Source organism: Tachysurus vachellii, chromosome 4 (genome assembly GCF_030014155.1).
Source record: "Tachysurus vachellii isolate PV-2020 chromosome 4, HZAU_Pvac_v1, whole genome shotgun sequence".
Classification (NCBI taxonomy): domain Eukaryota; kingdom Metazoa; phylum Chordata; class Actinopteri; order Siluriformes; family Bagridae; genus Tachysurus; species Tachysurus vachellii.
Window position 1 is genome coordinate 28,802,455 of NC_083463.1, and position 22,653 is coordinate 28,825,107.

General features: G+C 41.4%; 2 protein-coding genes and 1 long non-coding RNA gene across 4 annotated transcripts in view; 1 reads left to right on the forward strand and 2 right to left on the reverse strand.

Moving 5' to 3' along the window:
• The window catches only part of mgat3b (beta-1,4-mannosyl-glycoprotein 4-beta-N-acetylglucosaminyltransferase b), a 52,276-nt gene extending 50,965 nt beyond the window's left edge, over positions 1-1,311 (reverse strand). The window contains exon 1 of one of the 2 annotated variants that reach the window (XM_060868782.1): positions 655-1,311. The gene's annotated coding sequence lies outside the window, so the exon portion shown is untranslated. The remainder of the gene's footprint in view (positions 1-654) is intronic. The other variant, XM_060868780.1, reaches the window with a different exon arrangement.
• A 1,746-nt stretch (positions 1,312-3,057) lies between these two features.
• Positions 3,058-3,594, forward strand: LOC132844042 (uncharacterized). The gene is made up of 3 exons (XR_009648328.1): positions 3,058-3,170; positions 3,273-3,330; positions 3,365-3,594. It is a non-coding gene; the product is annotated as an uncharacterized LOC132844042 (long non-coding RNA).
• Positions 3,595-4,671: 1,077 nt separating this feature from the next.
• tab1 (TGF-beta activated kinase 1/MAP3K7 binding protein 1) lies at positions 4,672-22,210 on the reverse strand. The gene is made up of 11 exons (XM_060868784.1): positions 22,005-22,210; positions 21,075-21,205; positions 20,686-20,836; positions 17,863-17,949; positions 17,005-17,143; positions 14,748-14,864; positions 13,924-14,035; positions 12,820-12,964; positions 10,942-11,149; positions 7,525-7,678; positions 4,672-6,803 (listed from the first exon to the last, which is right to left on the reverse strand). Exons 1-11 carry the CDS (start codon positions 22,035-22,037, stop codon positions 6,593-6,595), a joined length of 1,488 nt encoding a protein of 495 aa, XP_060724767.1. The 5' UTR covers positions 22,038-22,210; the 3' UTR covers positions 4,672-6,592.
• Between the last annotated feature and the right edge of the window lie 443 nt (positions 22,211-22,653).

The following is a 22,653-nucleotide window of genomic DNA, read 5'->3' on the forward strand; positions in this document are numbered from 1 at the left end:
TTGATCAACGCAAGATTGACTTCAGCATCTACAGCTATATTTGATGTGGATGTTCCTGAGATGTTCCACTTGTTATAGCAGCAGTTCCCATACCCCTGATTTATTTATTTATTTATTTTTAAACCCACCTAGCTTGTGATGTTATCATGTCCCCAGAAAGCACAAAGTCCACAAAGACTTACTTTACGCATCTGCTTGAAATAAGCCAGGAAAGAAACCTCTTTCCCTGACACTGTCCTCTTGAGATGTGTGCATCACTGACCTCCCTTGGGATTGCATGCAGCTGTAGTGCTTTGTAACAAATATCTACTTTGACAAGAGGGAAAAACTAGAATCATCTGGAATCATGAACCACCAATGATTCCACCCAAAAGAGTGATGAACCTCACCGTTAAACGGAGGTTATCGTTTATTAATTAGGAGTAATAAGTAACTGATGTCGATTGTCACGTGTCAGTCATCACGTGTGCCATCAAATCAAAGAAACACTGCATTCAAACAGCTTGGGAAAATTACACATGCTTGGGAAAAACACACATGCGCGCGTGCGTGTGCACGGTTACCCTAACTAGACGCAGTGTGTGTGTGTGTGTGTGAGAGAGAGAGAGAGAGAGAGAGATGACAGAAGTGTGTAAGTAAAGAGATCACATTTACCCATCGCCCGGTTTGGGGGTCTCCAGAGATTCACTGAAAGAAGATCCGGCCTTTGTTTTGCTTCTAAGGCGGTTAAACTTCAACCGATGTGGAGTTCCGGTGATCAGGACACAGTGTCATGCTTTTTGTTCAAATGAAGACAGATTTGGGACGGCGGCCTGTCCCTGGATCTTCAGCGAGGAAGCGCACGCGACGGCTTTGGGAGGCGCTTCACTGACAGCCGCGCGTGAAAACGACGCCCGCGTGCGATCGCGCACCTTCGCCGCAGCCCTGGCGATGCCTCGTGCGGTAGATCATTAAGAAAGACGCAGCCATCCAGGTTGCTTTGCTGTTATTACTGCTGCTGCTGCTGCTGTTGCTGATGATGATGATGATTGTGGTGGTGGTGGTGGTGATGCGGACGGAGTGCAAAATGAAAGCGACGCTCGTACCCTTCACAGTACGGCAAAAAAAAAAAAATGTTGTTGTTTTTGACGTTTTTACGGCGCCACCCCTTTCCTTTGCTTTGCTTTCTTTGCACGGCGTGTGTTCGCCGACGCTCGTGCCGCTCTTTGCGTGACTCGTATTTGGGCTAAAATGACGCCTTTCCGCTCGCGCAGCACCACCAACAGCTCCCCCCGTCGCGCTCCGTTTTTTCATTCTCTCTTGAAAAGAATACGAAGGAGAGCGAGAAAGGGAGGGAGAGAGGGAGAGAGAAGGGGCATCGCACGAGCCCACGGCTCCTCCTCCCAGTTTGGTCACTTAACACACACAGACACACATATATGTGTGTATATACACACACACAAATGTGTATGTGTGTGTGTGTATATATATATATATATATATATATATATATATATATATATATACATACACACACACATACATATATATATATATATATATATATATATATGTGTGTGTGTGTGTGTATAAATGTGTGTATGTATATGTATATGTATGTGTGTATATATATATATATATATATATATATATATATATATATATATATATATATATAATAGTGTGTGTGTGTGTATGTTTGTGTGTGTATGTATGTGTCTATATACAATGTATGTGTGTATGTATATGTAAGTGTGCATATATATATATATATATACACACAGACATTTATATATATACACACACATATACATTGTATATAGACACACATATATACACACACACATATTATACACACATACAGACATACATTGTATATAGACATATATATACACACACAAAATATATATATATATATATATATATATATATATATATATATATATATATATATATATATATATATATATATATACACACACTATATACACTATATATATATATATATATATATATATCTCACACAAACACATATAGACATATACATACACACATATACACGCTGGGAGGTTGAGGGAACACGGGGTGGGGGTGAAGAGGAGGGGGTGGGGGTGAAGAGGAGGGGGTGGGGGTGAAGAGGAGGGGCATGTGCACTCTGAAACAACAACAACATCGGAAACACAAACCGAGCTCTGAGCTATTAAACCTGAATGGTTTCATTTTGCAGATAGATGGAAGAAACCAACGTTGCACTCATGATATCAACGTGTACGTTTACAAGAGGCTTGAAACATCACTGAATTATTCATAAACAATCAAATAAAAAGTATTAATTAACAGTCATTATTCAACCACGATCAGTTTGGATAATTACAAGAACACTGTAATCACAAGGCATTTTCACTCTTATTAGTTCAGTGTCTGGGTATTTTTGTGCAACAATCCTTCATCTTTTTGTGATTATAGTGGGTGGATCCATAGTTCAGTCACAAGTGTTGAAGCGTGGAGGAGTTCTTTTCTCAAATTTCCCAACTCTATTAGTAGCAACAGCTTCCTACGGTCAATATGTCACTAACTGTTATTGTCCTTAATGTGCACTGCTGGTGGCTTCATGTTCTTTCTGGGAACAGTGTATATGTGTATACAAAGTGAACATTGTGTAGATGTTCATTTACTACTTAAAAATCTCCCACCCTTTGGCAGGTGCCATTGTAGTGAGATAATCAATGTTATTTACTTCACCTGTTAGTGGCTTTAATGTCAGTGCTGATTGGTTTAACATGGGTGTAGTGTGAACATTGTGTGGGTGTATTTTAGTGTATAGAGTAGACATTGTGTAGATGTATTTTGGTGTATAGAATAGACAGTGTAGGTGTATTTTGGTGTACAGTAGATATTTTATTGGTGTATTTTGGTGTATAGAATAGATATTGTGTAGGTTTATTTTGGTGTATAGAGTAGACACTGTTTAGGTGTATTTAGGTGTATAGAATAGACAGTGTAGGTGTATTTAGGTGTATAGTGTAGACATTGTGTAGGTTTATTTAGGTGTATAGACATTGTGTAGGTGTATTTAAGTGTATAGACATTGTCTAGGTGCATTTAGGTGTATAGACATTGTGTAGGTGTATTTAGGTGTATAGAATAGACAGTGTAGGTGTATTTAGGTGTATAGTGTAGACATTGTGTAGGTTTATTTAGGTGTATAGACTAGACATTGTGTAGGTGTATTTAGGTGTATAGAATAGACATTGTGTAGGTGTATTTAGGTGTATAGAGTAGACATTGTGTAGGTTTATTTAGGTGTATAGACATTGTGTAGGTGTATTTAGGTGTATAGACATTGTGTAGGTGTATTTTGGTGTATAGAGTAGACATTGTGTAGGTGTATAGACATTGTGTAGGTGTATTTAGGTGTATAGAGTAGACATTGTGTAGGTGTATTTAGGTGTATAGACATTGTGTAGGTGTATTTAGGTGTATAGAGTAGACATTGTGTAGGTGTATTTAGGTGTATAGACATTGTGTAGGTGTATTTAGGTGTATAGAGTAGACATTGTGTAGGTGTATTTAGGTGTATAGACATTGTGTAGGTGTATTTAGGTGTATAGAGTAGACATTGTGTAGGTTTATTTAGGTGTATAGACATTGTGTAGGTGTATTTAGGTGTATAGACATTGTGTAGGTGTATTTTGGTGTATAGAGTAGACATTGTGTAGGTGTATAGACATTGTGTAGGTGTATTTAGGTGTATAGAGTAGACATTGTGTAGGTGTATTTAGGTGTATAGACATTGTGTAGGTGTATTTAGGTGTATAGAGTAGACATTGTGTAGGTGTATTTAGGTGTATAGACATTGTGTAGGTGTATTTAGGTGTATAGACATTGTGTAGGTGTATAGACATTGTGTAGGTGTATATAGTAGACATTGTGGATATTCAGTTATATTATATAGTTGTGTATACTTGACTTCATTCCATTTCTTTTTTGCTTCATCCACACTTCAACCAGTACACACACTAAAGTAAAAACAAGAGCTGGGAGTCGAGGCATTTCTGCGCTCCATCAACTCAAGTGTATCACGTGCCAGTGTGCAGCTGATGAAGGACTCCTGCACGAAACGTCCTGTTTCCAATCAAGCTTTGTGTACACCAGACGTTTTCCAGCCTTCCAGATTATTAGTGTGTTAGCCTGCAGGTTCGGTCTGTCAGTTCACAAATTCCCATATGGCTATCGACTATTAGTGTTCTTGTAAGGCCATTAGTGCGAAGTTTATCTGCCGTTTCTCTGTACTTTCCAGTAAAGGTGCTGAGAGTGAGTGTGTCAGACACAAATGCCTCTAATTACAGCTTCTTTTGATCAAAAATGTTGGTGACATGTAGTAGTGTGCGTGTGTGTGTGTGTGTGTGTGTGTAACAATCTAATACTGTGAGTTATGATATTCTTTCAAGTCAGTCAAGCCTTAATTTCAACTACTAATAAAAATAAACTAATGTTGGCAGACTAATTTGTCCTGATTTGATTCATTTGGGTTTTTACCAAGAACATTTCCACTTTCAGAAATAAACGGCATCTTCACATACGCTTAGAGAAGTGAAAGTCAGCCAGCTTGATAAATAAGGGCTGAGCTTTATGTTCAACCAAAAAAAAAAAAAAGGAAGCACAACTATAATTAAAACAAGTATTCAGATATTTCTTCCACCGCATCACAGCTTTTAATGTTTATTTCAGCAAGGCACTAGAAACTCGGCTGTACAGAGCAACGTGACATGCACACGCACAGTAAGCTACAACCTTATTTAAAAGGTGAGTATGTGGTAGTTACTTATCACTGCTATAGAATAGGCCTAATTTTAAAAGTAGATTCTAAACCGCATTGAAACCAAAAGCAAAACCTTCTCGACTCGATTGATTAGCGGAGCTGAATAGATTTATAATCCTAAAAGTCCTGAGCGTGATTTCAGTGACTTAACCTGTGGCAATCAGAAACCACTGATCTTTCAACGGTTGCTCTAAACACTAACAACCGGTCTTTACACTCGTGGTGAGCTCTGAACCTTGTAGAGGAGGAGAAGGAGCTCCGAGAGCAGAAGACCACATGGGCTTCCACTTCTGTCAGTCAATAACAGAAACCTTAGGCTACAGCGTGCATTGAAACAGGAAGTATTCATACAGTGTTCGGAATGGTTTAGTATTTTTTTCCCCCCCACGTTGTATTCAGATAATTACTTACTTATTAAGAATGTTGTTATCGTGCTGCTGAACAAAAATAGTTTACTATGCAGTTCCAACATCCACCATATACTCACCTGTCTAATATAAAGTATTTGTCAGACTGTACAGTAAAGTACAACCGATATACGACCTGGTGGAGAAAAGCAAATCACTCTCAAGCGTCCACTCATTCCAGCAGACCTGACTTTACTGCAGAATGGAGTGAATAGGAGGGAAGAAGGAGTTAACATGGTGTATTAAACAGAACACTTGTAAAATATATATTGATGGAAAAAAAAAAAAAAAAAAACATCGTAATCAGCGTACGCAGAAGGACACGTTTGGAAATGCCCTCGAGTACCTCGCTGCCGTTCGGCCTTCCGCTAAATGGCAATATCGTCATAATTAATCAATGACAATTTGATTTTGCATAATAGCAGTCTCTTCAGACTGTGTAATAGTGTGTCGGCTGATCCGAATGCTTGGAAATGGGTCCCTTGATACAGTATCTGCAAAGAAAGAAGTGTTGAGGTCTTAGCGCAGCTTTTATTAACAAAACAAAAAAAAAAAAAAAAGAGAGAGAGAGAGAGAGAGAGAGAGAGAAATTCAGTATTGGATTGTCAGCTACTAGGAGAAGGTCAATGTACGCAAATCATCGTGTGATATTAACACGCGGAATTCCGGTATCAGGAGAACATCTACGGTTCTATCCGACACGGCGTAATAAACAAATCGACTCGAAAAGTGCTGTGTCCGTGTGTCACGACCTTGAGGCATTATACATCGCTATGAAAGAGGTTTATGATCCACTTTTTGACATGGAGTTTGACATGGAGCAATTCCACTGTTACCCCAGTACAAGAGTGATGTGTTCCATCTGTTTGGATGCTGAAACCCATTTTGTGATAACTTTAATAAAACTTAAAAAAAAAAAATAAAATAAAATAAAATTTTTTGCTTTCACTTACAACGTGAGAGTAGAAACTGAGAATCGTGGAGTGACAGTTTCACGGTAGTCACATGATGTATTTCTTAATCTTCATCAGTAACTTCAAGATATTTAATGGAATTTGATCTGTTTGGCTCTGATCAGCAGGATAATGCTATAATATAAAAATGCCACATCAGAGCATTAACAATAATATATTTTGCATTTAGTCGCCTAAAGAAAACTGACCTGTAATTGAACATTGCTGCTGCACCGAACGGAAAAGGCAGGCGCTGCGAATCTGGAATTGCGAATTACCTGGAGAACGAGGCTATTAAACACTTCGGCCTTAATAAAGTCCTTACAGAAGGCAGCAAATCGGCACTCGGTGTAACCGCATGCCATTAGAATCCATTGTACATGTCAGTGCAGGAAGCGGCCTCTGTTCTCCGTTTGTTTTCTCTGGAGCCCTCACTGTGGTCCCGGACCTCTCGTTCCCTCGCTGTGCTCCGTGCCCCACATCTGATAGAAATGGGTGAAGTCGACGTAGGGCGGCACGCGGCCCGTCTCGTCCGGCTGTGCCGCCTGGCTGGCGCGCTGTCTGAAGAGACTGCCGTCGCCAGAGCTGGAGCTGGAGCTCTGCGTGTGTGTGTTGGACTGCAGTGTAGCTGTGGGACTTTGCCTGAACACACGGGCACAGAAACACATTAAGGTCTTATGATGGGTTATAAAATAGTTGATGTCTACTAAAGGAGTTAGGGTGCTCCAAGGACCTATTAGGATATAGTCTGCGTGTGTGTGTGTGCGCATATGTTTATCAGTTACTGAACTGTACTAAACAACTTGAGGAAACAGATTGATGATTTGTATTAGTTTCATAACAAAGGGCCAAATTTGTAGTTGGCTCATAAGGTGCAGCTTAAGTTCTGCCCTCCCTCTGCTGTCATGCATGCGCATAACGTCGCAAGAACGTGCCAAGGAGACAAACAAACATTTCCGTTTCAATTTAATATCACGCTACTGAGATTATTAAGCAGAATTCATGAGCCGTGTATTTCTCCTCCACTTCAGTGGTTGGAAACTGTGTCATCTGTTTAGGGTAACTTTCTACCAGCAATGACATCTACGCAACACTGAACGTCCTCGATGTAGCACTGAACGCTTGACTGCGATAAAATAAAGAAATGAAATGAATAAACGTGGATTGCTATTTAATAGTCTGTGCTGGAATCGGTCTCGGGAGAACGGCTCATGGCCTTAAAACGAATCTTCATACAGAAACCTGGAAAAGCAGACAACGTGCAATGCTACAAGGACCACTACGTCAAATATTTATAGACGGTTTAATGGAAAAGTGGACCAAAGATAAAGCTTCAAGGGGAATGAAATGGACGGAACCATACCCAGGAGTGGGGGTGCCTCCTTCCAGAGTGGAAGCTGTGTTGGTACCGTTAGTGAGCGTGCCCTGGGCTGGCATGACTAAAGACAGCGTCACGCTCGTCTTACTGGTGCTCTGGGAGTTCGAGTAGGGCACGGACACCGGGTAGATACGACCACCTGAGGAGAGAGAGGGGGAGATACAGAGCAGGTTGTAAATAGTAGAAGTAGATGGTATTGAGAAGCAAAAAGGGGGAAGGGATGTTGCAATGAGAGAGAAATAAATGAGGGAGAAATAAATAAAAACATACGGTCAGAGAGGAAGGAAAAAAGAACAAGGTGAATAGAGGAGAGAAGAGCCATTAAAGACGACAGACAGAAAGAGGGCAAGGACAAAGTGTTTAGGGTAATAAAGGAGAAATAAAATAGACGGCAGATAAGAGAGAAAATGAGAGAGAGAGAGAGAGAGCGATCAGAGGAGAAGGCAGAGGATGTTAAATAAAGATGGAGACGGTACATGAAGACGTTGCAACAGTTCACTCTGGACGATCCCTCGGTCATTCTCTCTGTATTGATTTTTACACACTATACAACCTGCACATTACAGAAGCTTAAAGCTGTACTTAAAAACGGAACGAAATTCTGATCCGAGAGTGAAAACGCGGCATACGTTCACCGGCCAGTTTATTAGAAACACACAATTATTCATTCGGCCAATCACGCGGCAGCAACGTGGCGGATAAAACCGTAACGTAAACGTAAAAAATGTGATGCTAGAGAATTTATGCATTCGGTGAGTGGCGGTTTCTCTGTGTGGAATTGCCTTGTTGATGAGAGAGATCGGTCATGAATGAGAGAAAGACGTGGTCCGTCACTGTCTGGAGGATAACTAGCCAGTGTCCGTGAGAACTGTAAGTGGACTTATGTCTTGGGTTTATTTAAGCCTGTTATTGCATTAGTCTATAGTTCTTGCAAATTTAAAGTAAGTTAGCTGGTGATTTTGTTGTTTGAGTTCTTCACCTGCTCGCTAGGTTGCACGTGCCTGTTTTTAATAATTGTTAAACGTAGTACAGAGTCTGTGGTCTATCTCATAAAAGAAGCCCCGCCCCTGGGCCCCGCCCCCCACCCAACCCTACCGCCTTAACTAACAAATTTTCTTTGGGAAACCCTGGTGATGAACGATAACATCTCAGAACGCTTTGAGGCAAACGGGCTACAAAAGAAGAAGGCCGCATCAGGTGCTTGACACTAGATCGCCTGGTCTTTTAACGCCGACGATCAGAAAGACAATTATGCTTTCTTTTTCCACATGTGGCTCATCATCACATCATCCAGTGTCTCAACATCACTAAGGGTCAATTGTCAGAGGCTTTTTTTTTCCCTCCACAGCCTTAAACCTGTTACATCTGAAAAGCAAATGATTTCAGGCTGACGATGTAATTACCTCGAAACCTTGCGCATATGCGCACTCATGACACGACCGACCCGCCTGTGCAACTGTCAATCACTACAGAGTCATACATCGGTCGGATCAAGTGCTGCAATTACTGAGAGAGAGAGAGAGAGAGAGAGAGAGAGAGAGAGAGAGAGAAAAAACTTCTCCTTTAACAGATTTTTAGTGAGAACTCCTAGCAGCGTACTCTGGTGTTCACTTGCTTTAGATTTTAAATGGCATAACAACAGTGGTAACACTTCTGGGATTTGACCTTCACCACCTTCCAGTCAGTGGTGCAGAACTTTAATTGCTGAGCTAAAACTCGTATTAACCTGCTGCTCTCAATAAGGATTCTGCTCTTTGATTATGAAAACTGGGGAGAGGAGAGAGAAAAAAACTAAACCAAAAAAGCTAAAAGAAAGACAGATGCGAAGGTGTTGCTGCTTACTCTCATGTAGGAAGCAGTGCAGGTGCAGACGCAGGAAGTGGGGGAACAATGAAGGTATGAGACACACGAAGGAGAGCAACTTTTGTTCTAATTTGTGTAGACGTTTCAAATACAGGCACATAGTGTTTTGTAGCGTTGCGTTGTGTTCTGAATCATTAGTGTTGTGTTCTGAATCATTAGTGTTGTGTTCTGAATCATTATTAGCACCGTTCATAAATATGCTACTGAGAGAGAGAGAGAGAGGGAGAGAGAGAGAGAGAGAGAAGAGAAAGAAGAGAGAAAGTGAGGGAGAGAGAGAGAGAGAGAGAGAGAGAGAGAGAGAGAGAGAGAGAGAGAGAGAGAGAGAGAGAAGAGAAAGAAGAGAGAGAGAGAAGAGAGAGGAGAAAGAAGAGAGAGGAAAGAGAGAGAAGAGATAAAGAAGAGAGAGAGAGAGAGAGGGAGAGAAAGAAGAGAGAGGAGAAGGAAGAGAGAGGAAAGAGAGAGAAGAGAGAAAGAAGAGAGAGAGAGAGAGACGGAGAGAGGGAGAAAGAAGAGAGAGGAGAGAGAGAGAGAGAGAGAGAGAGAGAGAGAGAGAGAAGAGAGAAAGTGAGGGGGAGAGAGAGAGAAGAGAAAGAAGAGAGAGAGGGAGAGAGAGAGAGAGAGAGAGAGAGAGAGAGAGAGAGAGAGAGAGAGAGAGAGAGAGAGAGAGAGAGAGAGAGAGAGAGAGGAGAGAAGAGAAAAACAGAGAGAAGAGAGAAAGAAGAGAGAGAGAGAGAGAGAGAGGGAGAGGAGAGAGGAGAAAGAAGAGAGGAATGAGAGAGGAGAGAGGAGAAAGAAGAGAGAGGAAAGAGAGAAGAGAGAAAGGAGAGAGAGAGAGAGAGAGAGAGAGAGAGAGAAGAGAAAAACAGAGAAGAGAGAGAGGAGAGAGAGGAGAGAGAAGAGAAAAACAGAGAGAGAGAGAGAGAGGAGAGAGAGGAGAGAGAAGAGAAAAACAGAGAGAGGAGAGTGGAAAAAGTATTGAACACCCTGAAGGAAGATTCTAAATAAATAAAAATAAATTCATGTAATATTAACATTGCAATATAAAGATGATGAAAGATGCTGCATGTCTGCGAGATGCGAGTATAAATGTGTTATTTTTAACCCCACTGAAATCTGAGATCTGTTGACGTGAAGCTGAAAAGTGAGATACATTTGTGCTTGCTTTGGTTTCTCATCTGAACCTCCAACCACAGGAATTTATCTCCCACTGGCCGGTGATGACTGAATGTGCTCTCTGGCTGGTGCCAATGACACACGCCGCACAAACCGCGGAACACAACAGCTGGCTTGTTGTGTCAGGGTCGTTTTTGGCCAGCGCTCCCTTGGTGACGCCATCTTGTCCACCAGAACATACAGACGACTGATTAAAACCTAGCTTCTGACGCCAACATTTAAATACCCGAAAAAAGACATCTGGATAGAAACGGAACGCAGAATATACGGTTACGCAAGACACAGAGAGAAACCTGACTGACACACACACACACACACACACACACACACACAGGGAGAGAGGGGCAGAGAGCGAGGTATGTTTACCTTGCGTTGGAGTTAGCGAGCCGTCGGATAGAGGGTAATTAATGGTGCGAATAAGCAGGGTCATGTCCTCGTGGCGTGAACACTGCCCCGCTCTCTGTCTGGCGTAGGCGTCGTGATGAAGACGCTTTACGCGCTCCACCACCGACTGGGCCGCCGCCTCCACGTTGCCCTGTTGGGCCAACTCTGCTGACACCATGGCAACCATCTCCTGAAAGAAGGAATTATGGGAAATGGAGTCCGTCAGTAACATCGATGGCTAATAACATGGCTAATCATTTTCTCAGCTCATCAGAAAAGCTTTCATAAAATAATTTTTTATTGTTCTTCTGCACCTTCATACCAACAGCTATTATATTATACACAAGTCCGGTCCGTGTCATGTTTAATTTGACCTTTTTGACAGAATTTTAACAAACAACGCAGGCACAAAGTACACTAGCCTAAAGTAATTAAAAGCAGCTACTAATAAAAAAAGAAACTACTTTATCTGGGTTATGTGTCTGATATTTTTATTCGCTGGGGATTTTTTTCACGGAAATAGAATGAAAAACGGGAATAAGTCGTGTCTGTTTTTATTTTAATCAGGGTTGCTATCTTAGTTCACACTTTCTTTGTAACTAAAAGAAAGTAAAGAATTCTGAAAATGCGTAAAAGTTTACTTTGTGCGTTGGACCCTGACCGATATTGACAAAGAAGTAAGTGAATTACTTAAAAAAAATAAATCAAAATCCATCATTTGCTATTGTGATTAATCACTTTTCGATTCTATTACGTTTTCCTTCTAATCTTCCTTCTTCGCTTTAGCCTACGTTATAATTTTATACCGGGAAGTAATAAAAGAAGAAACTTCTTTTCCTCTAAAAACCAACACTGGTTTGATTGGACTTTTTATTCTATTGCTAGATCTCTTTGGATTGTAACTACTCGAATTAAGCGCTCTGTAGTTGTCTTTCGACTGATATTGACAACGGTATTGACTATCTGAGGACTTAAGTGGTTTTTCCACCAAACTCACTTGCATTAGCGCACATTATCAATCTTTAACACCTAGAATGCTAAGTTCACACACACTGACTCGCAGCGCCAAAGCGACCGGCGATCGTTGACTTTGGATGAGAGCCTTCAGTGGCTTCTGCGACATGAGCAACAGCGACTGTTGGTGACTAAATTTGTGTACAGTGACGTGAAAGCTGAGAAAGGTTTCGCGTTATGCAAATAAGGTTGCGAACAAACTCCTTGTCCTTCGTCTTGTAGGATGTGCGGATAGACACTGCTGAATTTTACATACAAAACACCAAATCTCCACCGGGATCGTTCACTTCAGCGGTAAGAAAAAATTGGCAAACAAACACCACCGAGAAAAAATGGCTGAACAGTAAATATGGCTGAAGACTAAAGTCAATGCTTCCGTTTATTGGTTATAAATACAGCGGTGAGTGTTCAGATCAGTAGGAGCTCAAATCTCCGCGTTTCTAGTGACGACAGTAGTAATTAAACTATGATAAAGCGTTAGAATCTTCTAGAATCTCCATTTGATTGGCAGGGTATCAAACGGTATTACTGTTATATTATTGTTGTCATGTCATAAAGGGTGTTATAAAGGGTGCTGTTCTTATTGCTTTTATTAAAAGTGCTGAAACTTAGCGGCCCAGTGGAAGTACAAAACGTTATTCGTGCTTGTTGCCATGGTTACAATTCAGTACAGTTGTAAAGTGTGAAGCAAAAATAAACAGCACAAATCTGGATGGATTCATCTAATCAGACACAAATAATTAAATATATATATGTATGTATGTATATATATATATATGTATGTATATAAATATATAATATATATACATGAGAATGTAGGAATAAATTATGTAAATGAGAACACACCTGATTGGCCTGCTCAGGTCCATGAGCCGCCTCCAGGGCCTTAATGAGTCCCTCTGACATCAGCAACAGGAAGCCTGTGACTCCATCCAACGACTGGCCGCCGTGAATCTCAGGCTCTGCGATGATTGGCTTACTCTTGGCCGCACTAAGAAACGGACATGTTAAATACACAAGCCATGATTTCTGTTCTTTTGCATGGATGAGGCTTCCAGAAGGCGGGGAATGGAGTTTTGGCTTTAAAGGTTAACGGGCAGGATGGGGGTCGAGAGATAGAGAGAGATAGAGAGAGACAGAGAGAGAGAGAGAGAGAGAGAGAGAGAGAGAGAGAGAGAGAGAGAGAGAGAGACCCTTAGACAAAGACACAACCACAATCGGAGAGTGACAGAGAGAAAAAGAAAGAGAGACGATGTGGTGTATGTAGAGGCAGAGATAAGAACAGACAATGAACAGGTGCACGCTGCATCATACACTCAGAGACTCAGCTTTTCAAGCGGGATATAAACCAACGTATTCATAAATCATTCACATTTATAAGACATTCATGAAAATATGTTTAGTTCCAAAAACTTTTTCTAGCAACTCCGTATCACTGTTTTATATGGACAATGCGTTATATTTGAACCAATGATTTATTCTGACCGCACACATGAAATGTTGTGAGAACGCAACGAGTCTGAAAACTGGAGACGTAAATATAAGGAGGTTATAAATGAAGAACGTTAAGGCTAGCTATTCGGTTAGGAAAAAGGGGAAAATGAAATAAGAGGAAGAGTTGGTGTGTGTTTACGGCTGCCGATGTTGTGCAGCGACTGATCTGCCGAAGGCTGGTAATGCTTAGTTCCTAAGTCTAATAGCTAAGCTATAATTTAACACTCATTTCATCATTGTCACATTTAAAACGAAAACGGTTGCCATAACCAGCATTAATCACCCATCTACATTAGATCAAATGCAGAAAATACAATCAGCCCCAAAAATAAATGGGCCATTCTCTGGATACTAATAAATATTATTGTGAAATGAAAATTGTGTGGTTTTATTTTAGCTCTAAGAAAAGTCTGAATACATTTCAGTCACAGTCTGAATACCACAGTCTGAACCCACCTCAGGACATCGATGTCTGAGTAGCTGAATTTCACCTTGTAGTCTCCGATCCGCCTCAGACTGCTCTGACCTGCAATTATCCCCGTCTGTCTGAGCCGATTCTGGTCCAGGCCTGAGAGAGCGAGAGAGAGAGAGAGAGAGAGAGAGAGAGAGAGAGAGAGAGAGAGAGAGAGAGAGAGAGAGAGAGAGAGCGAGAGAGAGAGGAGAGGAGAGGAGAGAGGAGAGGAGTGGGAGGAAAATGAGAAAGAGAGAGAAAAGAGGAGAGAGAGGAAAAAGAGAGAGGGGGGGAGAAGGAGAGAGAGAGAGAGCGAGCGAGAGAGAGAGAGAGAGAGGGGGGTAGAGAGAGAGAGGGAGAGAAGAGGAGAGGAGAGGAGAGAGGAGAGGAGGGGGAGGAAAATGAGAAAGAGAGAGAAAAGAGGAGAGAGAGGAAAAAGAGAGAGGGGGGGAGAAGGAGAGAGAGTGCGAGCGAGAGAGAGAGAGGAAAAAGAGGGAGAGAGAGAGAGAGAGAGAGAGAGAGAGAGAAGAGAGACAGACAGAAGAGTGGAGAGAGAGGGGGTGGGGAGAGAAGAGAGAAAGGAAAGAGAGAGAGAGAGAGAGAGCAAGAGAGAAAAAGAGAGACAGGAGAGAAAGAGAGAGAGAGAAAGAGAAGGAAAGAGAAAGAAAAAGAGACAGAGAAAGAAAGAAAGAGAGAAGAGTGGGAGAGAGAATATATTCCTCTAAAAAAGAGTTTTTATCTAACTATGAAACATACAGAACAGATGACAACCCACACACTAATGTGCTTGTGTGTGTGTGTGTGTGTGTGTGTGTGTGTGTATACTCACCTATCTGAGCCAGTCTGGCCAGCTCATCTTCATTGTCAGTTGTGTGGGCTCGTCCAATCTGAATCACCTGATTCTGACGGTCACTGGTGTACTTGCAAAGCAGAGCTCGATTGGTGCCTGAGTAGTGGCCAAAATACACACACACACACACACACACACACACACACACACACACACACACACACACGTTATGCAGACTGATTTCAATGCAAAATATTTCAGCATGAGGTGGTGTAATGCATTTAATTATTCACTCTTTCACTTATCTTTCACAGTAACCATCAAACACATTACAGCAACCCGTCATGTTACTCAGAAACTCGAGCAATAGAAGCGGCTAAACTTTCTGACTGTTACAAAGCACTACATCTAGAGCTGCTCATCAGTGTACAACGAAGCACCGTTGAGTTTGAATTGACTCAATTTTCAGATCATCCCAAAAATATTCCAATAGATGTTTCTGGTTGCCCAGATGTGCTCTGTTCCATTGGCTGTTTAAACAATAAACAGTTCTGAATGCCGCCTCTTGTCTGAGGCCAGGATTTCACCTGACAAAACCGCATTTACTGGTAAAAAGTTTAAAACAAACTTGACCAGACCAGAGCGCTGTCTACTGAGGAAAAACTGAGCCGTTATAAAGTTGAGATTTGTTGCAGAAGCAGAGCCAAAACAACAATTAGACAAGAATGTTCGGTAAAGCAAAGAAACCACCGGCGCACCAACAACCAAACAGGTCAGTCATAACAACTCCAGTTTCCAACAGAAACATTACGAGAGCTGTGAAGAAAAGCCCAAAAGCAACAGTGAGTAAAAGCCTGCTGCTATTACTTTAAGTGTTCCTTCCAGTATTTTTGCGCATGACTATAGAATATACGGTATGAACTCTGGTTGGCGCCACTTTTGTGTAACGTCTTGTAGTGCGTGTTTGCACTGTCTTTTGTCCGTAGTTCCGTGTTGTCCTACGCAGCTCTGTCTTTGCTCTATGTAGCACCACGTTGTCTCATTTCACTGCATCAGCTACACTATTAATGGTTGAAACGACAATAAAAGCATCTTGACTCGACTTGACCCTCCATGGAGCGGATGTGAATTTATCACAATCCACCGTTCAGAGAAGACTTCTAGGGAGACGTAAACCTCTCGGCGGTGAGAACTGTACTTTACTCAGACTGTACTTTGCAACCAAATACAGAAATTAGGCACAAAGTCGAGAGAAAGAAAATATCCGCTGTGTTCCAACACATACAAGCTCAGCGGTTAAGAAGGGTGGAGGTAATGTCACGGCTTGGGCTTTTATGGCTTTATTGATGATGGTAGCTTTATTGACCCGACTGATCATGTATTTAACCTCCTGAAGAGGTGACAGCAAACCCACCCACCCCCCTACCCCAAATAAAATTGGTGGTCTCCAAAAAATGTTCCATGTTCAGTTGGTCTATGTTGTTTTGTTTTTTTTTAAACCCAGATATAAAAGACTGAATGCAGGTTTTTCTTTCTTTCTTTCTCCTCTGGGAAATCAGCTCTCACCACGTTACCATATCTGTCTGAACAATTACCAAAACAGTCTCACCTACGGCAATGCGCCACTTTGACCACGGCTTGACCTTTTCAGAAAGTCGAACCCACATGCAAACCAAAGTAATGAGGGATAATGTCAAGGAAAAAAAAAAAAAAAAAAGGCAAAAGGTCTGTGTGTGCGCTGTGCAAGCAACGACATACGGCTATCCGAATACGTAGCAAACAATCTGATGTGTAGAAGTGAATTTCAGTTGTCTGATTATAATCATTAAGTGACAAGAGTTCATATCCAGTATATACTGAAGTATTTATGTCTATATATATATATAGAAAATCCCAATGTTTTTAGTCAACTGTTGATTTTTCAGCTGCGGTGTTCTCAAATGTCGAAGTCAATGGCGTGACGATTTCAAAACACGGCTATATTAGAAATATCTGAATTTGTCCAAGGTTATATTTAGACAAAATAATTTACTGTTTTGATGCGACACTGCTATTTTATTCCAATATTGAACAAGTCTACTGAGTCTGTGTGTAGGATTATATGAAATGTGTTAAACTTCTTAATAATGTTTTTAACATTTGTGATATTTTTGTGTTAATCATTTATCGTCTATTTCGAAAATCCTCTGCAGCATTGGCCAGAATAGAAGGTATACGATTGAGGTTGACAATGTGTGAATCATCATACAGAATTGATGATTAATGTGTGTGTGTGTGTGTGTGTGTGTGTACGTACCCACGTTAGCAATGTATAGCTTGTTGTTGAGAATGAGAGCGACTATGGCCGTGGCTCCTCCAGACACCTCCTGCTCCAGAGTCTTCAGCCGCTCTGCAATCTTCTGACTCTGAGGAGACAGCTGGTGGAACATCACCCCCTGCAGGACAAAAATGAAAACAACGTTACTTAAATTATGCTCGTGAGACCCTTTGCCCTGAGCACATATTCGTACCTTACCAGAGGTGGGAGTAAGTCACACATGTGCACAAGTAAGTCTCAAGTCATGAATGTCAAGTCAAAGTCAAGTCGAGTCTTTTTTTAATATTTGTTAAGCAAGTCTCAAGTCTCAAATTTGCGACTTAAGTCTGACCCGAGTCAAGTCATATGGCTCGAGTCCCCCATCTCTGTACCTTAAAGTCTAATACACTGTTCACGTTGCGTAATTATCTTGTGCTAAAAAACTCAAGAAGAAACTCAAGCATATAAACAAGGGCAGTCTGGATCTTAACTGGCTTTAATTTAGCTAATGATTTGTGTATTTCTTCTGGTACGCCTTAAGCTATGCATTGGGAAAAGTCTGGAAGGAAAACTGTGTACTCGGTCTGTGAATCAAATGTGGTAACTTAATAATTATATATGCTCCAGGATACTCAGCTTGGACAAAAGATATTACTTTTATTCAGTATTGAACCAAAAACTCTCTCTCGGTGGCGCAGTGTGTAGCACTTTAATCACGGCTTTCTCATGTTCACAACCAACAAAAGGAATTTTTCTATTCATGAATTAGCTTTGTGTGTGGGACCTTGAAAGTTGCTGCTGTAACCATTCTCTTTGTTGTATATGTGTGTGTGTGTGTGTGTGTGAGTGAGTTCTCGCCTCTGGGATTTGCACTTGAAGGTTGGCCTTTTCTGCCAGTGCGTCATCGATGGTCTCGAAGTAACTCTTCTCCACTACGTCAAAAGCCTTGAAGACACCGACACAGAAAAATGGAAGAAAGGAAAGAGAAAAAAAACATTACTTACACATTCATCAAAACTGAATAACGATAAATCACATCTAGTTTGTCGTCATCTCATTCACACGAACATCTGAAAGCTTCCTTAAAGAGTCCATTAAATTACATATAAGCTGGCCATAAATTGTCATGTGTGTGTTTTGGTCTTCAGTATTAATGTACAGTGTAGGTTATATGTTTAAGTGTGCATGCAAAAGTGCCATGTGCAACTGTTTAGGTTTACTTAGACAACCTGAAAACAATAAACACATCATGTTTACTGACATATTATGGTTTAAGTATAAATTATAAAGGCATCATGCCAGTGCAATACTTGACAAACCTTCATTAAAAGAAGCCTTATCTTTACAATGTAATTCTTATTATCTAATAAAAGCTATGATAAATAATTTTAGTAAAAAACGTTGAGATGTAATTAATTGGACAGCACAGCAGCATATGTCTAGTCAAAGCATTATTATCTGTTATTAAACATCAAAAAATTCTGTTGGACTGAATCACTGACTGGCTGACTTACTGTTACTGTGTGACCTACTGATCGACTGACTTACTGACTGAGCTACCGATCGACTGACTTACTGAGCTACCGATCGACTGACTTACTGACTGAGCTACCGATCGACTGACTTACTGACTGAGCTACCGATCGACTGACTTACTGACTGAGCTACCGATCGACTGACTTACTGACTGAGCTACCGATCGGCTGACTTACTGACTGAGCTACCGATCGGCTGACTTACTGACTGAGCTACCGATCGGCTGACTTACTGACTGAGCTACCGATCGGCTGACTTACTGACTGAGCTACCGATCGGCTGACTTACTGACTGAGCTACCGATCGACTGACTTACTGACTGAGCTACCGATCGGCTGACTTACTGACTGAGCTACCGATCGGCTGACTTACTGACTGAGCTACCGATCGACTGACTTACTGACTGAGCTACCGATCGACTGACTTACTGACTGAGCTACCGATCGACTGACTTACTGACTGAGCTACCGATCGACTGACTTACTGACTGAGCTACCGATCGGCTGACTTACTGACTGACTGAGCTACCGATCGACTGACTTACTGACTGAGCTACCGATCGGCTGACTTACTGACTGAGCTACCGATCGGCTGACTTACTGACTGAGCTACCGATCGGCTGACTTACTGACTGAGCTACCGATCGGCTGACTTACTGACTGAGCTACCGATCGTCTGACTGACTGAGCTACCGATCGTCTGACTTACTGACTGAGCTACCGATCGGCTGACTTACTGACTGAGCTACCGATCGGCTGACTTACTGACTGAGCTACCGATCGACTGACTTACTGACTGTGCTACCGATCGGCTGACTTACTGACTGAGCTACCGATCGACTGACTTACTGACTGAGCTACCCGATCGACTGACTTACTGACTGAGCTACCGATCGACTGACTGAGTTACCGATCGACTGACTTACTGACTGAGTTACCGATCGACTGACTTACTGACTGAGTTACCGATCGACTGACTTACTGACTGAGCTACCGATCGACTGACTGAGTTACTGATTGACTAACTTACTGACTAAGTTACCGATCGACTGACTTACTGACTGAGTTACTGATCAACTAACTTACTGACTGATCGACTGATTTACTGACTGAGTTACTGATCAACTAACTTACTGACTGATCGACTGGCTTACTGACTGAGTTACTGATCAACTAACTTACTGACTGATCGACTGGCTTACCGACTAAGTTACCGATCGACTGACTTACTGAATGAGCTACTGATCGACTGACTTATTGACTGAGCTACCGATCGTCTAACTTACTGACTGAGCTACAAATCGACTGACTTACTGACTGAGCTCCTGATCAACTGATTACCGACTGATCTACTGACCAATGAAATGGCTGAACTACTGACTATGAACTACTTCATACTTAATGAGCACTTACTGACAAACGTACTGGATGGCTGACTGACTTACTGTCCAAGTGATATACTGACTTAACAACAAAATGTTATACTGAACGACTGACTGACTTACAGTCACCCTGAATAACTTGACCAAATAACTGACAGGCAAATGTGTTGAGAGACAATTTGCTGATAAATTTACTGACCAAATGTGCATCGGACTTATTACCGAATCAACCTATTGATGAATCAGCTGATTTTTAAACAGACTGAATGCCTTACTGTCAGACAAACTAATTGAACAACTGACAGATTACTGACAAATGATACAACCAACTGAGCCATTTGGTAAAAGACTTAATGTCCAGAATAACAGATCGACTTACTGACAGCCTGATTGATTTATTATCCAACCCACTGACTGAATTTCTGGCCCATTAACTGACAAAATTACTGGTCCAAATGAATTACTTCCCAAATGAATGACTTGTTTAGTCAGTCGGACTAAATAACTTACCAACTAACTAAATTATTGCCGCATCTCAACATTTGTGTAGCACTGATCTTGGGGTCTAACTTCTGAGGCTTTATCGTTTTTATGGTGGAACATCATGCAGTTTTTATTCATTCACATGAAATACACAGCTGCCCAAACACACAGAGACTACTGAGATATCTCCAAAACAATCTTTTTTTGATTCTGCTTAAGTGAGCAGCTGTAGTAAATCTCCAGGGAATTTAAAAAAAAAAAAACAAAAAAAAAACAGCTACCTGTGAGAGGATGCGACGAATGTCTGCGTCAGAGTGACTGGAGTTGAGCTGGCCCAGAAGAAGCTCTGCAGTCAGACACTGGGACACAAAATTGGCCACTCGGCTGCCGTCGTAACCGTTAAACACCCCATACAGGAAACAGGACTCGGTACTGTGGGGCAAAGTGAATAGGGAAGATTTAATCTTTCATATTTCCTCGACACACAATGTCTGTATGATAGATCAATATATTAATGTATAAATGAGTCTATTTTTTGAGTGCTGGGATCAATCCACTGGAACATCCGCTGGATCTGAATCCATTCAGTCTGCCAGTTGGCCAAAGCTGTCAGACTGCCTGTTACACCTCCTCATCACCTGAAGCTTCTGTTTTGTGTTTCATGACTGACCTGAAGCGGAAGTGCCCGTCCTCATTAGGGTGCATCTGGTTGCTTTTGCCATCGGGGCTGTACACGCAGTTTGGTGCCGTTCCCACTCCACACAGCTGGCACAGCGGCAGGTCATCTGTCCAGCTCTGGTGCTAAAACCCACAGAACCAAATCCAGAACATGGCGTTAATACATTTCAACAACGAGTTGCTTATTCTCCACGACATATACTACGTGTTTGATTTTATTTGTAAATGAGTTCTTATCTGCTGCATTGGGTCCAGGAAGTACAAGTACTAATATAAAATACATTCTAAAATGACTATAGGGCTTAAATACTATATATAACCTTTTTTTTTCTTTCTGTTTATGGAAATTCTGTACGTTAACATTTTATTATCTCATCTTTGAAGGCCACTGATTTGTTGATTTATACAATTTTAGGACTTCTGTTGGTCTGTTAAGTTGGTAGCTCAGTAAAGGTACAGTGTCTAAATCCAAATATCCAACATATGAAGTCAACTAGAAAGGGCACAGAAGTAATTTGGTGCCATTTGTAGTTCACTTTGTCAGTTAGTATTAAACCCACTTGGGGTTCAACCCACAAAAGTTAGCAAACGCTAATCTGTTTCCTGTGTAACATCACTGTTGTGTTAATACCACAGACAATAAATACAGATAATGGTCGCCAAAGTTACTCAATTCTATAGTATGTTATAATTAATCGTTCATATTTATTCTATGTGATTAAATCGTGATAGCAAATAAGATTGTATTGTATTCTATGGCTATTTAAATGCTAACATGCTAACTAAACAAGTCAATCTTTCACTACAGATACTATGTATGGAGCAGCATTTTTGACAGTGTCATAAACAGACGTTTGTTCATTTGTAAATAAATGAAAGAATACAAAGAGAAAAAGGCGACATTTCCTTATTGTTGTCTTACACTATGCATCAGAGGCTTGCGCGACGCCGCCATCTTGAAGCGGAAACGGGACTTTTAGGATTCGGAAACTTTCGGTAATCTTCGGCTCTGCTACTGTACGTGGTGTACCGGCATAAAGGGGCGTTAGAATAAGATTCCGAGAATAAAGTCGTAATATGACGAGAATAAATTTAATGCTGACTGAGACAGATTAACATACATACTTATGACACCAGGTCTAATATACAGCAAGCAGGCAATAAATCCAGAGCCCGGAAACAGTGGGCACGAGACGGGACTTACACCCTGGATGTGATGCGAACCTATTGCGCGCGCGCGCACATACACACACATACCGTACACACACAACACGTACACAGATAACACACATCGACACACACACTTACTCTCACTCACTCATTTTCTACCGTTTATTCAAACTACCTCGGGTCACGGGGAGCCTGTGCCTATCTCAGGCGTCATCGGGCATCAACTCAGGATACACCCTGGACGGAGTGCCAACCCATCGCAGGGCACACACACACTCTCATTCAATCACTCACTCACACAATCACACACTACGGACAATTTTCCAGAGATGCCAATCAACCTACCATGCATGTCTTTGGACCGGGGGAGGAAACCGGAGTACCCGGAGGAAACCCCCGAG

What these genes read in the sequence shown, in the direction of transcription:
- tab1 (XM_060868784.1), bottom strand. Translation starts at nt 22,037, where the DNA reads ATGGCGGCGTCGCGCAAGCCTCTGATGCATAGT. An exon ending in GCAAGCCTCTGATGCATAGT is followed by an intron (nt 21,206 to 22,004) that starts GTAAGACAACAA and finishes TGTGGGTTTTAG; the next exon opens with CACCAGAGCTGGACAGATGA. An exon ending in GGCCAGACTGGCTCAGATAG is followed by an intron (nt 14,036 to 14,747) that starts GTGAGTATACAC and finishes TCGCTCTCTCAG; the next exon opens with GCCTGGACCAGAATCGGCTC.